The sequence below is a fragment of the Polypterus senegalus genome, chromosome 4 (assembly GCF_016835505.1).
Source record: "Polypterus senegalus isolate Bchr_013 chromosome 4, ASM1683550v1, whole genome shotgun sequence".
Lineage (NCBI taxonomy): Eukaryota > Metazoa > Chordata > Cladistia > Polypteriformes > Polypteridae > Polypterus > Polypterus senegalus.
The window spans coordinates 14,791,792-14,807,219 of NC_053157.1; the positions used below are offsets into that span (position 1 = coordinate 14,791,792).

The window sequence follows — 15,428 nt, forward strand, 5'->3', positions numbered from 1 at the left end:
TATAGCTTATTTAGTGCATGAAACTCCGTCTTTAGCGGTACAGATTCGGGCTGACATTGTACGACTTTGGACAGGCACTTGAGGTGATTAAAAAAAAAACTTAACTTTTCGGGAGATGTTATGAATGGGCACTTTGATGTTCTCATTCCCTACACTTACATGCCTGATGTACACATGGAGCGCACAAAAATTGAGGAGAAAAGTCGGTCGCCTTAAAAGGCGAGTGCGCCTAGTAATATGATATTTGTAACGTCTAATATGTCTTATTTTCTCCTATTTTGTCTAATATATTGGGTAATACGAGTGTAATGGCGACTAAAGGGTGTTATTTCATGTCTAGAGGGCTGTAATAATGTAAAAAACATATTTAGAAGGTCGTAAACAGGTTTTCTATACTCTAACTGCGAAAATATTTGATTTATAAATAAAGAATCCTACTTCGTGAAAATTCATTTATCACGGTAGAGTCTGGAACGGATTAACCGTGATAAACGAGGGTTCACTGTAAATGTAAAGAATTACACTTAGGAAGTAAAAATGTTAGGTTTGAATACACAATGGGCGGTCGGAAAATCAAGAGTACACCTTATGAGGATTTAGGAGTCATAGTGGACTCTAAGCTATCGACTTCCAGACAGCGTTCAGAAGCCATTAAGAAGGCTAACAGAATGTCAGGTTATATAGCGCCTTGCTGTGTGGAGTACAACTCGCAGGATGTTCTGCTCAATCTTTATAACGCACTGGTGAGGCCTCATTTGGAGTCCTGGGTGCAGTTTTGGTCTTCAGGATATAAAAAGGACATAACAGCACTAGAAAAGGTCCAGAAAAGAGCAACTGGGCTGATTCAGGGCTACATGACATGAGTTATGAGGAAAGATTAAAAGAGCTGGGCCTTTACAGTTTAAGGAAAAGAAGATTAAAAGGAGACATGACTGAAGTGTTTAAAATTAAGAAGGGAATTAGTCCAGTGGATCGAGACTGTGACTTTAAAATGAGTTCATCAAGAACACGGGGACACAGTTGGAAACATGTTAAGGGGAAATTTCACACAAACATTAGGAAGTTTTTCTTTACACAAAGAACGATAGACACTTGGAATAAGAGACCAAGTAGTGTGGAAGACAGTAAGACTTTAGGGACTTTCAAAACTCAACTTGGTGTTTTTTTGGGGTGAAATAAGTGGATAAGACTGGTGAGCGTTGTGGGGCTGAATGGCCTGTTCTCATCCAGAGTGTTCTAATGTTATCTTAAATGTAAAACAGGCAGGAGAAGAACTGTTCTATACTTCTTAATGTCACTTCAAGAAGAGGGAGCATTCTCACAAGCAGACTATTACAACATGGTCAGAATGGTCAAAATATTCAAGAGTAGAGCTCTGTTTTAGAAGCATATGAATTTAAATAACTGCATCAATCAATACATGCATTTACTCTGGTTGGTTCATCAGCTTATAACCAAATGACATATAAAAGTCTCTTATTATTTTTCTGGTTCTTCTTATACCTTTGAGTTGAGCTACCACCCTTGAAATTCCTGTGCATATAACAACTGTTCATTCTTGTTGCTGACAGGTCATCTGCCGACTTTAGCCATCCTTCAGTACATTTTGTATATAACACAGCCTTTCTTTGGGTACCTTCTTTACTTGACCATCTCAGTATTTTTCCTAAACCAATTCTTATATTTTAAATGTACAAACTGCAAACAAAAATAGTTACATTTGAATTATATTAGGTTACATCTAAATTATTCTTAAATTATTCTCTCACAGTTTGACAACAGTCCGACTTGATTCTGTTGGCGAGTTGTCAAGCAATTAATTAAATCATTTCAATTTTATTTAAATATTTATTGTTTGCTTTTTGGCTATATCCTGTGAAAGGATCTACTGGCTGATTCTGGAAATGTAATGTAATGACCACCCGTTTAAAAAAAAAAAATAATAATAAAAAAAGTATATTAGAAAAGCTTGCTTGGAAGATGCTACAAGAAAAACTGGCAAAACTGCAGCACTCTCAAAACTTGAGCTATTAAAGCAAAGCTAAACTTAATGAGATTATAAGGCTCAGATTTCAAATCCTGCCCTAAGCATTATAAAGGGTGATTCTAGTTAGTTATGATGTATTATTGTCTTAATGATGAGGCAATCCAAACAAAATAAAAGATCACGGTACTCCTGGATAAATGTACGAACAAGTGACGCTCTTCTATAGAGACAGTCTGTGGGCGAAAGAACGTCGGCGTCTTGTCTGAACAAGAAATTGCTGCCATCAGCCCTACAATGCTCGCAGATACATTTGCTAAAATGGAGCACCGTGTCGATCTGCGTTTGCAATAAGAAGGCAACCATTTCCAATCCCGAATGTGATAGGATTGTTTACACATCTATCAAGGTATGCACTCTATTTATTTCATTTCTATCTTTTCACCATTATGGCAGTCGCACATCATAACTCGGGGTCCCGTCCAATAGAATCTCCCTGTATTTTATGCTGGTATTTGCCGAATAATGAACCAATATTCACTTATTCCATTTGTTTGGCAAAATGTACTCCCTTCCCCAAAGCAACAGCCGACAGTTTGAACTGTCGCATAGAGTAGCACCTTTTAGATTTCCATAACATAACATTTTACAACCCACTTAAGTCAATTCAAGTCCATAGGCTGAAGCCTTTTCAGGCAGCACTGAGTACAACAGAGGACCAGTTGTGGATGGTACACCAGTTCTTCACAGGTTCCATCCACAAACAGCAGTGTTCTCCTCAGAAATTTTTTCCAGCTGGGTGGCATGAAAAAGTAGCCGGGTGGGACGGGACGAGGAAATTTGGAGGTGGGGAAAATTAAATGTGCACGATTTTTATTAGTGAACTAGGATGACCCGCCTTTTAAGGCGACCAACTTTTAAGTTGACCACTTCTTAAGGCAATTCAATATGTAGATCAATTTGATATTTGATACAAACTCATTAATTTGGTTATATTGCATTTGAGCAGTATTACTTTAATACTCGTAGTTTCTGTTATTTTTGTGATGAAATTTAAACTTTTTTGCTATATTGTGGTCGCCCTTTTGAATCCCCCTGATATTTACTACGCGGTGAGGCATTTGTACTCCATCAACATTAATTATTTCCAGAGACATAATTTTGTCTATTATAAGCATGGGAAACCCAATGGAAAAAAAAAATTTTAAATGTTCTTCAAAGCCAGCTTGCATATGCAGAAGGTGTTTTCAATTAAATATTTATTCGAGATGACAGCCGGGCGGAGCACCCGGCTAAAAGACGTTAGGGACAACACGGAACAGGGCCCATTTAGAATGGCTAAATAGCCTAACTTTAATATCTTTGGGTTTGTCTGAGTACAACCAGAGTACCAGGAGTAAAGCTATTAAAACTGGGGAGAACATGCACACTCCACATGGACGATGACAAGGTGCAGGGCTCAATCAAGGACACTTTTTCCACTGAATCTTTTCCTCCATTTACATGGAAAATTAATAATGTTTACAGCTTGTGGGGAAAAAAAAAAAAATTAATCACGGCAGCCCTGATCTTACAGCAGAACGTGCACATAAGCTACTTGGTCTGATAGGTTTCATATTACTCTTTCAAGGAATGTTTAATCACCATTGTAAGCATTAGCATTGATCTCCATTGATTCTCCTCTCCAATACGAGGGACGTTCAAAAAAGCTTCCGCACTTTTATATCTTTGTTGGAAACGGTGAAGATGGGAGGAGTTAGTGATTGGTTGTGTCCAGAGTGTCATGTGACTGGGAAAACTGCATCGCAAAGGATGGTGACTATGTAGAAAAGTGATGTCATTTGTTTCTGAAATTCTTAATAGAGTTAAAAAAAAAAAAAAAAAAGGGAGAAAATGTCCCTTGTATTTAATAAGTAAATACATACCAGGGTTTGTTGAGAAATTGTTGTGTCCGTATGGATCTGTCGCATTTTGCAAAGCTTTATCTTTTCCCTCTTTAATAACAGGCATATGAAGGACTGGAAAATAATCAGCTCGGAGCTTTACATCCATTTTCAGCTTGTGGCTGCAATAGAAAATATTTAGCAAATTTTTATTAGGATTAGATCATTTTATTTATAGAAGCACATTTAAAAACAACAGAGGTTTTGCCAAAGTGCTGTACAAAAAAGCATTAAAATAAACAATACAAACAATCATGCAAAAGCAGATTAATAAAACAACCAATTATAACATCCACCACAATCCCATCATACACAGTGCAAGACAGAAGAAAACAAGGAAGTCTTATCAAAGTAAAAAGCCACAACAGGTTCAATGACATCACACATATTACTAAAATTAGCCCCATATATGATGTCAAAAAAATGAAATTAACATAACAAAAACTAGACATTAAGCCTGTTACAATAACGGGCGCTAGAACAGTAGTGCATAAACATTACTAGGAACAGTCTATATTAAATGGTAAGGGACCTTGACCTCATTCTGTTTCTTGTCTTAATTTTTTTGTCAAAAATATTTTTGCAAAAAGCCTAAAGTAAAATAATAATAAAAATAAAATAGAAACGTATATGACAACACAGTAAGTATAATTAATATTGTCTTAGTGTAAAACTTTGTAACAATCTGTAATACACAATATCTGAAGAAGATACATAGGTAAAATTTTCTATTTTTTTACCTCATGAAATGTTTTTATAAAATTTCATTATAGACAACATTTCTTGTAAATATTCTGTCTGAGCTTGGCAACAGTTTGCCTTGTTCAGGACCATCAACCTTGACAACAACATTTGGAAAACTTCTAACTCTTTATAATGCAACATATAACTGAATACTGGTTCTGGCAAGTAAATGGCAACTTTTTCTAAGGTTTGCTCTTATGAGTCTTTCTCTTTTAGTATTTTTCTGACGCCCATTTTCTTTTTCTTCAATCGATCTATAAGCTCGTATTTTTCTTTGTCTTTCAGCCTTTCTTTTGTTGATGTTTACTTGTTGAGCTGACTGTTCTTCCAGGAGATGTTGCTTATATAGGATTTGATTGTCTGTGTCTTTTGTCCTACTTGATGTGTCCTTTTTTTTTTTGGGTGGCATGCTGTTAGCGGATACGTCTAATATTTTCTCTTACAGTAATACTGGCTTGTGTGTGGCTGTAATATGCGTCACCGTATTGTGTGCCTTTAATTTTCTTTTGCAGTAATACTGGTTTGTATTTCCGTAAAATGCCTGCAATTTTCTCTGACAGTAATACTGGCTTTGTTGTCCATAATATGACTAATTTTCTGTCACAACAGTGGGCAATCAGCAGAGTGTCCCCAGCAACTGATTTAATGTGTGGCGTGTAGCTGATAATCGTGCCCGTGGCGTCTCCCCAGCAAGTATTTTCATCTGTGCTGGCGTGCAGCTGATTATTGTATGTGTGGCGTCTCCCCAGCAACGGATTTCATGTGCGCGGCCACGACTAGCCAATCAGCACTCTCCCCAGCAATGGTGTCCTTTATTTGCTTATCATGCACGGACACGGCTAGGCCATTCACTGTGTGCCCAGCTTCCAGTGTGTGTGCGTCCACGGTGCCCCGCACATGCGCACTTCACCAGAAGAGACACACACGGACACCTGGACGCACACAGGGGTTTAAGTAAAGAGGATACAAACAAATTTTTAAAAAATGTAAAAATGTTAAAATCAAAGTGCCATTTGTTTTTAGATTTAAAGTCGAACAGTCTTTTCACAAAGCTAGTTCTTAAATTGTAACACTGCTGCTCAGCTGGAGTGAAATAAACTAGAAAAAAGCAGACACCATTGCTTACATCTTATACACAAAACACACACACATTTAATTAATATGGAAAAGGACAGTTTGCTTCCACATTATTTTACACTGGGATTTAGCTGCATTTGGCTTATGTAAATGGTGTCACCCACTGGTGTCAAAGACTGTTTAAGACCCTCCTAGACCTCATTTTTTATGCACAACTGCAGCCCGTTTTTAAATTTTCAAATAACATGACACCATATTTTCAGTAAATCCTGTTTTTCAAAACAACAGTACTTAGGTTAGATTAGATCAAACGTATCAATCCCATGAGGAAATTCAGATCCATACAACAGCAGAATTTTCAAAAAATAAAAAACAAGGATTTGCGGTGGGTTGGCACCCTGCCCAGGATTGGTTCCTGCCTTGTGCCCTGTGTTGGCTGGGATTGGCTCCAGTAGACCCCCGTGACCCTGTATTCGGATTCAGCGGGTTAGAAAATGAATGGATGGATGGATGGATAAAAAACAAGGATTCAGGCTCACAGGACAAATAATACAGCTAATCAATTGATAAATAAATGTATATTGTGCAGATAGATCAAAATGAACTTAATAAGTAAGTATGTCAGGCAAAAGCTTTGGATTGCCTGATGGCAGTGGGCAGTAAAGACTCCCAGAGGAGCTTCATAGCACACTGTGGTGGAATGAGCCCGTGACTAAAAAGAGAGCACCTCCTGGAGGAGATTTTGTTTTAAAGATGGCATCGAATTTTGCCACCAACGTCTTTTCCAAAATAGCTTCCAGTGTGTTCAGGGTTCACCTTATGATGGAGCTGGCTTTCTTAAGAAGTCTGCGTCTTTTCAGCTCAAGCTGCAGCACAGCACATCACACCACACTGTCTACTATGGACGGACAGAACATCTGAAGCAGCTCGCTGCACACATCAAAAGACCCGAGTGTTCTCGGGACATTCAGCACAGCGCCGCTGCATTGCTACATCAGTCCGGTATGCTGTTCCTGTGGGACCCCCCAGGTACTTGTAGCTCTGCACCACTTCCACATCTTCAAGCTGAAAGGTGACCTGCGATTTCTTGTGTAAACCAGCAAGGTTTACTTGTATGCACTGTTATTTACAATTCTTTAGAAGAGCAACGGTTTCATCGCAAACCTCATCAGCACCCACCATTTTCATTTTATCCCATCCATTAATTAATTTGTTTCTAGCACTGCGTGTTGTACCGTGTTAGCCATTATGAATGTGGCGAGAAGTCAAACAAAATGACACCTTTTATTGGCTAACTAAAAAGATTACGATATGCAAGGTTTCGAGGCAACTCAGGCCTCTTCTTCATTACATTTTGCCTAAAGAAGGGGCCCAAGTTCCCTTGAAAGCTTATCAATTGTAATCTTTTTAGTTAGCCAATAAAACTTGTAATTTTGCTTGACTTCTCCCTTAATTTGTTTCTTTAATATATTATTGATTTTAAAATATGCACATTACAATTCACCAACATCTCTGCAGTTATGTATTATCGGGTGCTGATGTCTTCCTTTTCCAATTAACATGCTTGAAGAAGAACATAATGAAATATTAATGTAGTAAACGTGAATGCGCTTAAACGCGCTACAGCAGCTGAGCTTCTTCAGGGATTACAAATGCTAGCGGCGGGCAACAAATAAGAAAAGACGCGTACAACTTCAGAACTGCCGCGTGTAATGCAGATTTTATCTTTTTTTTCGAATGTTAAGTAGTATTGGGAGGTTTTTTTTACTTACTTAAAATATCTGAAAAGACACCCATGAATGAGTCGCCTGCGTTAATCGTTGTGGTGAAAACTAATGCTCAATGCACACAATCAAAACTAGCAGATTTCAAATGAATGCAGCTTTTAAGCAGCTCCCGAACAACAACAAATAAATGAATAAATAATAATAATAATGATATTACCTCTTGTCGTCGATGGCTATAGATTTGGCATGGTCCGCCACAAACATGTCATGAGTTCTCTTCAGGGACCTGAACACCAGGGTGTGCACAGAATGCTTCTGCACCTCCTATGGAATTGTGTAAAGGCAGCAATCAGCCAATAATACAATTAAATACAAAAGTAATAATTAAAACTGTACTGTTAAGATTATTAACTATGGTATTATGGGCCATTCAACATTATACACGTTTAAAGAAACAATTTTCAGCGTGTTACAATAGTCGCAACATCTTCTGTAACTGCAGATGTAAATCACGAGTACTGCATGTATACAGATATTCCTGTACTTTACAGCCGTGCACGAAAAATATTTTATATCTGAAGCACGTGATCGAGAACTAGCATCTTAAACACAGAAAATCGATTAGTATTAATGAGAATAAAAACTACACATTACCTCAACCATTGCGAAACCAAAACCATTCAACAATCAAAAAATAAATATCGGAATGTGTGGAGCGCCGCGACTTTAACTTCCACTTCCGTCGCTTTGTGTTGTACGGAGAAATGCGCTTGCGCATTAGAGATACATGAGTTAGTACTTCATTTCCCTTGATACACTGGGGAGGGTTGCTACAGAACTACTTTGTAGCTTTCTCAACTCGGTCAAAGTCTGTTTAGCGTGAGCGAGTGTGATATGCAGAGTACTGAAACCTAGCTACACATTACTTCAGCCATTACTAACCCAAAACCATATAACAATCAAAAAATAAATATTGGAATGTATGGAGCTCCGCGACTTTAACTTCCACTTCCGTCGCTTTGAGTTGTACGTAAAAATGCGCTTGCGCATTAAAGTAGGATGAGTTAGTACTTCATTTCCCATGATCCAATGGGGAGGGTTGATACTCCGCTACTTTGTAGTTTTCTAAATTCGGTTAAAGCCTATTTAGCGCAGCGTGAGTCAGTGTGGTATGTAAAGTACTGAAACCTAGTCCACTGTTAATTCCAAAGAGGTCTTAATTTTACTTGGTTAGGCACCTCGTAACTATGCAACGAATTAACTGTGTGTACTCCGATTTCCCTCTAACAAGGCGTGCGAGCGTTACTCAACAGGCTGTTCCTGCTTTAATTGCTGTACTATCGGTGTAGGCTACGGTGATTGGATTAATCAGGTGATGGACTGACATAAAGTGGGACGACGATTATTAGGTGGTGTTCTGTGATAATGATCAGGGTTCAAATCCTGTTATGGGAAGAAATCACTCTTCTTTATTTATGTTCGTTAAGGCTTTGGACTTCAAACCCTGAGGTTGTTGATTTAAATCCCAGTGTGATACCATGAACAATTCACTTCAGCTGCCTGTGCTCCAACTCGCGAAACTAAAGAAATGTAACCAATTTCATGCCTCAAATGTGGTAGGTCTCCTTGAATAAAGGGGTCTGCCAATGAGATCAGGTGCGTCTGTCTTGCCCAACAAAAGTGTGAGAGGCGCGTCCAAAATAAATGTATTTTACAAGTGTTGCAGGAAAGTAACTACGGGCTAAGGGGTTCCTGATCATCCGTCAGTCATCTTTGAGGCCTTTTGCACATTTTACAAGCTTTCTGTCAAGGGAAGTAGTGCTTCCAATAAATTCCAGAAACGGGAATGGGTGTTTAGTGCTAATAGGTCTCTTCTCACAATGCAGCCAAAATGCATGGGGCACTGAGAGTCTCCACAAAGGCAGCCAGAGGCAAGACCATCTTACTAGTATCATAGCTACCCCCAACCCCTGGCAAAGCAGTGCACTGGGGCCCCTGTTTCGATAGTAAAACAGAAACATGCTTAGGCATGGGGAACATCATTGGCTCCTGAGGCCCCCAGCCAGTACCCATTGTGCCCATACATTAAGACGACTCTGGTCAGAGGCCTAGGCTTTCTGTATTCTTTTCCAGCCTTTTAAACACATTTTCTAATGCCATTGTCCAGTTCAGTTTTGGAAATGCAGATAACCCAGCAGTCTAGATTGAAATGTAACATAACATTTTAAAACCCACCTAATCCAGTTCAGAGTCGCAGGGAGCCTGTGCCAATCTCAGCAGCACTGGCTGTAAAGCATGAACTGATACAGCCGAATGTGCCAGCTAATCATTATGTCAACCAGTGGCGTAGCTCAACTTCGTGCCACTCAGGGCGGGGTGGTGCTTTAATTTGCCCCCCTCCAACATATCTGAACATGTTAACCTATTTAAATAGAAAATTGAAATCTCGTATAGAAAAAATTTTGCACAGATATATTCATATATAGAGAAACAATAAATTTTCACATAAGCATCAACTAGACAAGAATATAGTATAGACGCACTGATAAGCCATGTTCTAGTTATTAGTTTGATATAATTACGCTGCGAAAACCAGAACCAGTGTAGTGTACAAGTGATAGGTGGGGATGTTTTCTGCGCAGAGCAAAAACGCATTCGGATTGATAACGAACCAAAATTATAAATTGTAAATTAGTTGTTTATCTTCCTAGAAATGATTATCTGTGTGATGTTTCTGTTTATTTTTGTTATTGCCTCATAAATTTCAGCTGCTGTGTCTGATGCTGTCACAGAAGGACAGTCTGAAAATTATTTTTGAAGCATTTGTGGATAAAAATCAGAGAATTTTACTTTTTTCATTCATGAATGATATTTTTCCGGAGCCTGCAGCTTACATACAAATTGTACTGAGCCTTTAGGCCAATAATGCCACCCGCAAAAATGTGCTGCCCAGGGTGGACCGCCCTCTCTGCCCACCCCTAGCTACGTCACTGATGTCAGCTCATGCACAAACACACCCTGAGTGTCACTTGGTCAATTAATAGTCAATATTTACCTTAACAGAATGTCTTTGTCATGTTGGGGGAAAATCTACAACACATGGAGAACATGTTAAGGCCCCACAGACCATGCCTAGGCTCAGATTGAAACTCAGGACTCTGAAGCAGTTATAAAAGTGCATTTAAAAACCTAATATACGTATACTGTGACTACCAAGGCGCACCTGCTCCCCAAACACCCGGCACAACAGACACAGGCCAAAGTCCAGTAGCACACAAGGCTTTTATTCAGGGGGAAACGCTCCCCCGGTTTCCCACCAGCACTAAGCACAGTACAGAAGCACAATACAGCACTTTTCTTCTTCCTTTTCCTTCTGTCTTCTGCCTCCACTCCTTCTCAGGCAAGCATCATCCTCTTCCTCCCAATTGTGGCTCCCAGAGTAGTGGCAGGCAGCTCCTTTTATGTGATTCCTTGAAAGTACTTCTGCTGTCCTGAAGGCTTGACCTTCTGAAAGCTGGACCCCACAAAGTAGGGCTCACCCCCAGTCCTCATAGTATCTCCTGGTGACACCCACAGAACCCAACAGAGCTGAGCCAACAAACTCCAAGTCCCATGATGCCCTGTGGGAATCCGTGGTACCTGAGCCAACAAACTCCAATTCCCATGATGGCCTGTGGGAATCTGGTCCCTGAACCAACAAACACCAAGTCCCATGACCCTGTGGGAATCCGTGGTACCTGAGCCAACAAACTCCAATTCCATGATGCCCTGTGGGAATCAGTGGTACCTGAACCAACAAACACCAAGTCCCATGATGCCCTGTGGGAATCCATGGTACCTGAGCCAACAAACTCCAAGTCCCATGATGCCCTGTGGGAATCCGTGGTACCTGAGCCAACAAACTCCAATTCCATGATGCCCTGTGGGAATCCATGGTACCTGAGCCAACAAACTCCAAGTCCCATGATGCCCTGTGGGAATCCTGAACCAACAAACACCAAGTCCCATGATGCCCTGTGGGAATCCATGGTACCTAAGCCAACAAACTCCAAGTCCCATGATGCCCTGTGGGAATCCGTGGTACCTGAGCCAACAAACTCCAAGTCATCAGTATCCCTCGTGTTGCCCTATGCAACTACGATGTGAGTGGCTCACTCCTTCCTAATGTTGGGAATTGGAGCCTCATATATGATAGTTGGAGCTCTTCTGGGTGGAAGCATCAGGTAAGTGTAATCAAGAGGCTTAGCCTTCTTGACGTTAACCGCGACTGTGACTCAGGCTTAGAATTCTATATAAATGTGGTTACACCTGAGTGCTGTGGAATGATCCAATTTATAGTGTTAAGCCTGAGTGACACTCGAGATGGTATTCTTATCAGGATACTGAGACATTTTGTAAATTCTTGACAGAACCATCATCTGGCTCTAGTATTGGAGCTGCATATTGTTATATGGGTTATCTACACCAAGGAATCTGATGAAATGGTTTGTTTTTCAATTTGATTGACTTTAAAATACTGCTTATGGTTTACAAAGCCTTAAATCATCTCACTCCATCTTATATCTCAGAATGCCTCTCACCTTACACTCCAAATCGTAACCTTAGATCTTCAAATGAGTCTCTGCTTAGAATTCCAAGAGCAAAACTTATAAGAAGTGCCTTCTGCTGTTATTCACCTAAAATCTGGAATAACTGACTGATAGACATTCTCCAGGCTAATACGGTGGAGCACTTTAAAAAACTGCTAAAAACTCATTATTGTAACATGGCTTTCTCATAGCTTCATTTTAGTGTAACCCTGATATTCTGTATATGCATTAAATTATCATTTTTATCATATCTCCACAATCCGTACTAGCCCCTACTTTCTCTGCTGTCCTTTTTCTGGTTTTCTGTGGTGCCAATCTGCACCCCCACCACCTGATCTTGGCACTGTGCAGCCCCTCAATTGATGGATCAAAGACCAGAGGTCCACATGACCCTCATTATCAAGTTCTTCCATGTGAAGCCTGAACACCATGAGGACTGATTGAGATCATTTATGTTAGGTGGAATGCCCAGTGGGGGCTGGGTGGTCTTGTGGCCTCGGAGCCCCTGCAGATTTTGTTGGTTTTTTTTTCCATCCATCCTCTTTGGCTTATCTGAGATTGGGTCGCGGGGGCAGCAGCTTGAGCAGAGATGCCCAGACTTCCCTCTCCCTGGCAACTTCTTCTAGCTCTTCCGGGGGAATCCCGAGGCTTTCTCAGGCCAGCCAGGAGACATAGTCCTTCCAGCGTGTCCCGGATCTTCCCTGGGGCCTCCTCCCGGTTGGACGTGCCCGGAACACCTCACCAGGGAGGCTTCCAGGAGGCATCCTGATCAGATGCCCGAGCCACCTCATCTGACTCCTCTCGATGCGGAGGAGCAGCGGCTCTACTCTGAGCCCCTCCCGGATGACTGAGCTTCTCACCCTATCTTTAAGGGAACGCCCAGACACCCTGTGGAGGAAATACATTTCAGCCGCTTGTATTCGTGATCTCGTTCTTTTGGTCACTACCCATAGCTCATGACCATAGGTGAGGGTAGGAGCGTAGATCGACTGGTAAATTGAGAGCTTTGCCTTACGGCTCAGCTCCTTTTTCACCACAACAGACCAATGCAGAGCCCACATCACTGAGGACGCCGCACCGATCCGTCTGTCAACCTCCCACTCCATTCTTCCCTCACTCGTGAACAAAAACCCTGAGATACTTGAACTCCTCCACTTGGGGCAGGATCTCGCTCCCAACCCTGAGAGTTCACTTCACCCTTTTCCGGCTCAGGACCATTGGTTCAGATTTGGAGGTGCCGATTCCCATCCCAGCCGCTTCACACTCAGCTGCAAACCGATCCAGAGAGAGCTGAAGATCACGGCCTGATGAAGCAAACAGGACAACATCGTCTGCAAAAAGCAGTGACCCAATCCTGAGTCCACCAAACCGGACCCCATCAACGCCCTGGCTGCGCCTAGAAATTCTGTCCATAAAAGATATGAATCGTTTTTTTGTTTTTTTTTTCTGTCCTCCTGGCCATCAGATCTTGCTTTATTCTTTGTTACTTAGCATTGCCTAATCTTATTTTTATATTTTTTCTTTCTTCATCCTGTAAAGCACTTTGTATGATTAACGTTCTATAAAAATAAATGTTGTTATTGATTCAATGCTTCATTTTAAAATTCATTTGGGCCGTTTTCCACCACCATTTTGTTTTTTGTTCAACTGCGCTAAATTTACAGGTTTTGTCCAGGAAGGGGTGTGGCTTCAGAGGTCGTGATCCTGTCAGTCATTACTCATCGGGGTTAAAGGGTCATTCTGGGTTTCAATTCCTTATCTGACTCCTCAGATTCAAAAACATTTCTTGTGCTTTAATCTGGTGATTTAGTGTTTGATGACTTTTTGTCCTTGTTCTTGTCACGTGGTATTTATGACAAGTTTTGTGATATTTTTTTTTTCCCTACATCTTTTCTTCCAGGTGTTCTCATTTTCTCTTACAGCAGGGGTCCTCAATCACGGTCCTGGAGGGCCGCAGTGGCTGCAGGTTTTTATTCCAACTAGTTTCCTAATTAGAAAGCAGTCCATGCTGATAATGACACTTGCTATTGAACTGTTCGGCTTGTTAATGTCTGCATTCCTGCAAGAGCAATTTTAATTGCACTGTAGGCTTCCGTTCTGTGAGAACGTTATCCAAGTGTTTTGTGGACCAGAATAGATTTAAACTTGACGTTCCTTCCAATTCCCCTCTCATTCATTTCTAAACATTTTTATCACAGATACTTCATGGTAAGCACATGAGCTGGAGAGCTGCTGGTTTATTGGTTATCTCATTATTAACTAATGTCTGAGTAAGAAAACAGGCAACAATTAAAACTTAAAATGCAACTGCTAAAATCTAAATTAGGCAATTAAGGGTTCTGAATGGTAAGAGAACTAAAATAAAGCCCAAAAAACGTATTGCTTTAGTAGTAAATAAAAGGGTTCGAATTAAGAAATTGGTAAAAGTGAAAACCTGTAGCCATAGCAGTCCTCCAGGACTGTAATGGAGGACCTCTGATCTACAAAGGAGCTGAAATTCGTCTTTGATGAATAAAGGCACTAACAAGGCGTAGAGTTAAACACCAGCTATCATTATAAGCAAGGACGGATTGGCTGGAATGAAAACCAGTAGCCACTGCAGCCCTCCAGGACCAGGGCCGGATTAAGGTGGGTGCTATTGATGCTGCAGCATTAGGCCCATTCTTGAAATAGGCCCAGATGAAAACAGACGAGAATTTTCCGGAAGCTGAACAGTTTTCCTTTGCTATATTAACCTCAAAATAATTGTTAGAATGAAATTTAGAGTCCGACTTTTGGATACCTAGACACAGCATTACTTATTATGCAGTTACTATTGTCCTTTGCGCTGTGATGTAACTATAACGTTGTTGTGTTTATTGTTAACCCGAAGATGTCAAGTTAATGCTATCAATTTTCCGTTAAACTGTTTACTTAGTAATTTAGCTGCGTTGTTGCATGATGGTGTCCAATGCCTCTGGCGAGCGGAGCTTCTCAAAGTAGGGAATAGTCAAAGGAGAACTGTGGTCCTCAATGGGGCAGGAAAGGCTAAGCATGCTGGCACTTATGAGCATTGAGCATGAGCTGCTGCGCAGCCTTGACTTCACCGACACGATCGAAGAATTTGCGCTAGCTAAGGCTTGAAAAACAGCAATATAAGTAAGCAGCACTAGCGCAGTAGTTAGGGTGACAATATGCCTAGGTTAAGTTGATCTAGTTTAGCCTTTTCTGCATTAAGTGCATTTTTCAGACAATTGCTATTGAATGTTGATGTTACATAGTTTGATGTTAATCTCGAGTTGTTACGATACTACGTCGTTATTATTATTCATGTTCAATAAAGGCTGGCTGGTTGCGTTGCAAGCAATTAAGGCCCCTTGGTCGG

The 15,428-nt window shown here is 40.6% G+C and overlaps 1 protein-coding gene across 1 annotated transcript in view; it reads right to left on the bottom strand.

The window, feature by feature from the left end:
- plrg1 (pleiotropic regulator 1) overlaps positions 1–8,437 on the bottom strand; it is a 32,414-nt gene extending 23,977 nt beyond the window's left edge. The window contains exons 1-3 of the mRNA XM_039750281.1: positions 8,130–8,437; positions 7,693–7,799; positions 3,910–4,049 (exon numbers count right to left, since the gene is read on the bottom strand). Coding sequence (XP_039606215.1) covers positions 3,910–4,049; positions 7,693–7,799; positions 8,130–8,138 — 256 coding nt within the window. The 5' untranslated portion in view covers positions 8,139–8,437. The remainder of the gene's footprint in view (positions 1–3,909; positions 4,050–7,692; positions 7,800–8,129) is intronic.
- Between the last annotated feature and the right edge of the window lie 6,991 nt (positions 8,438–15,428).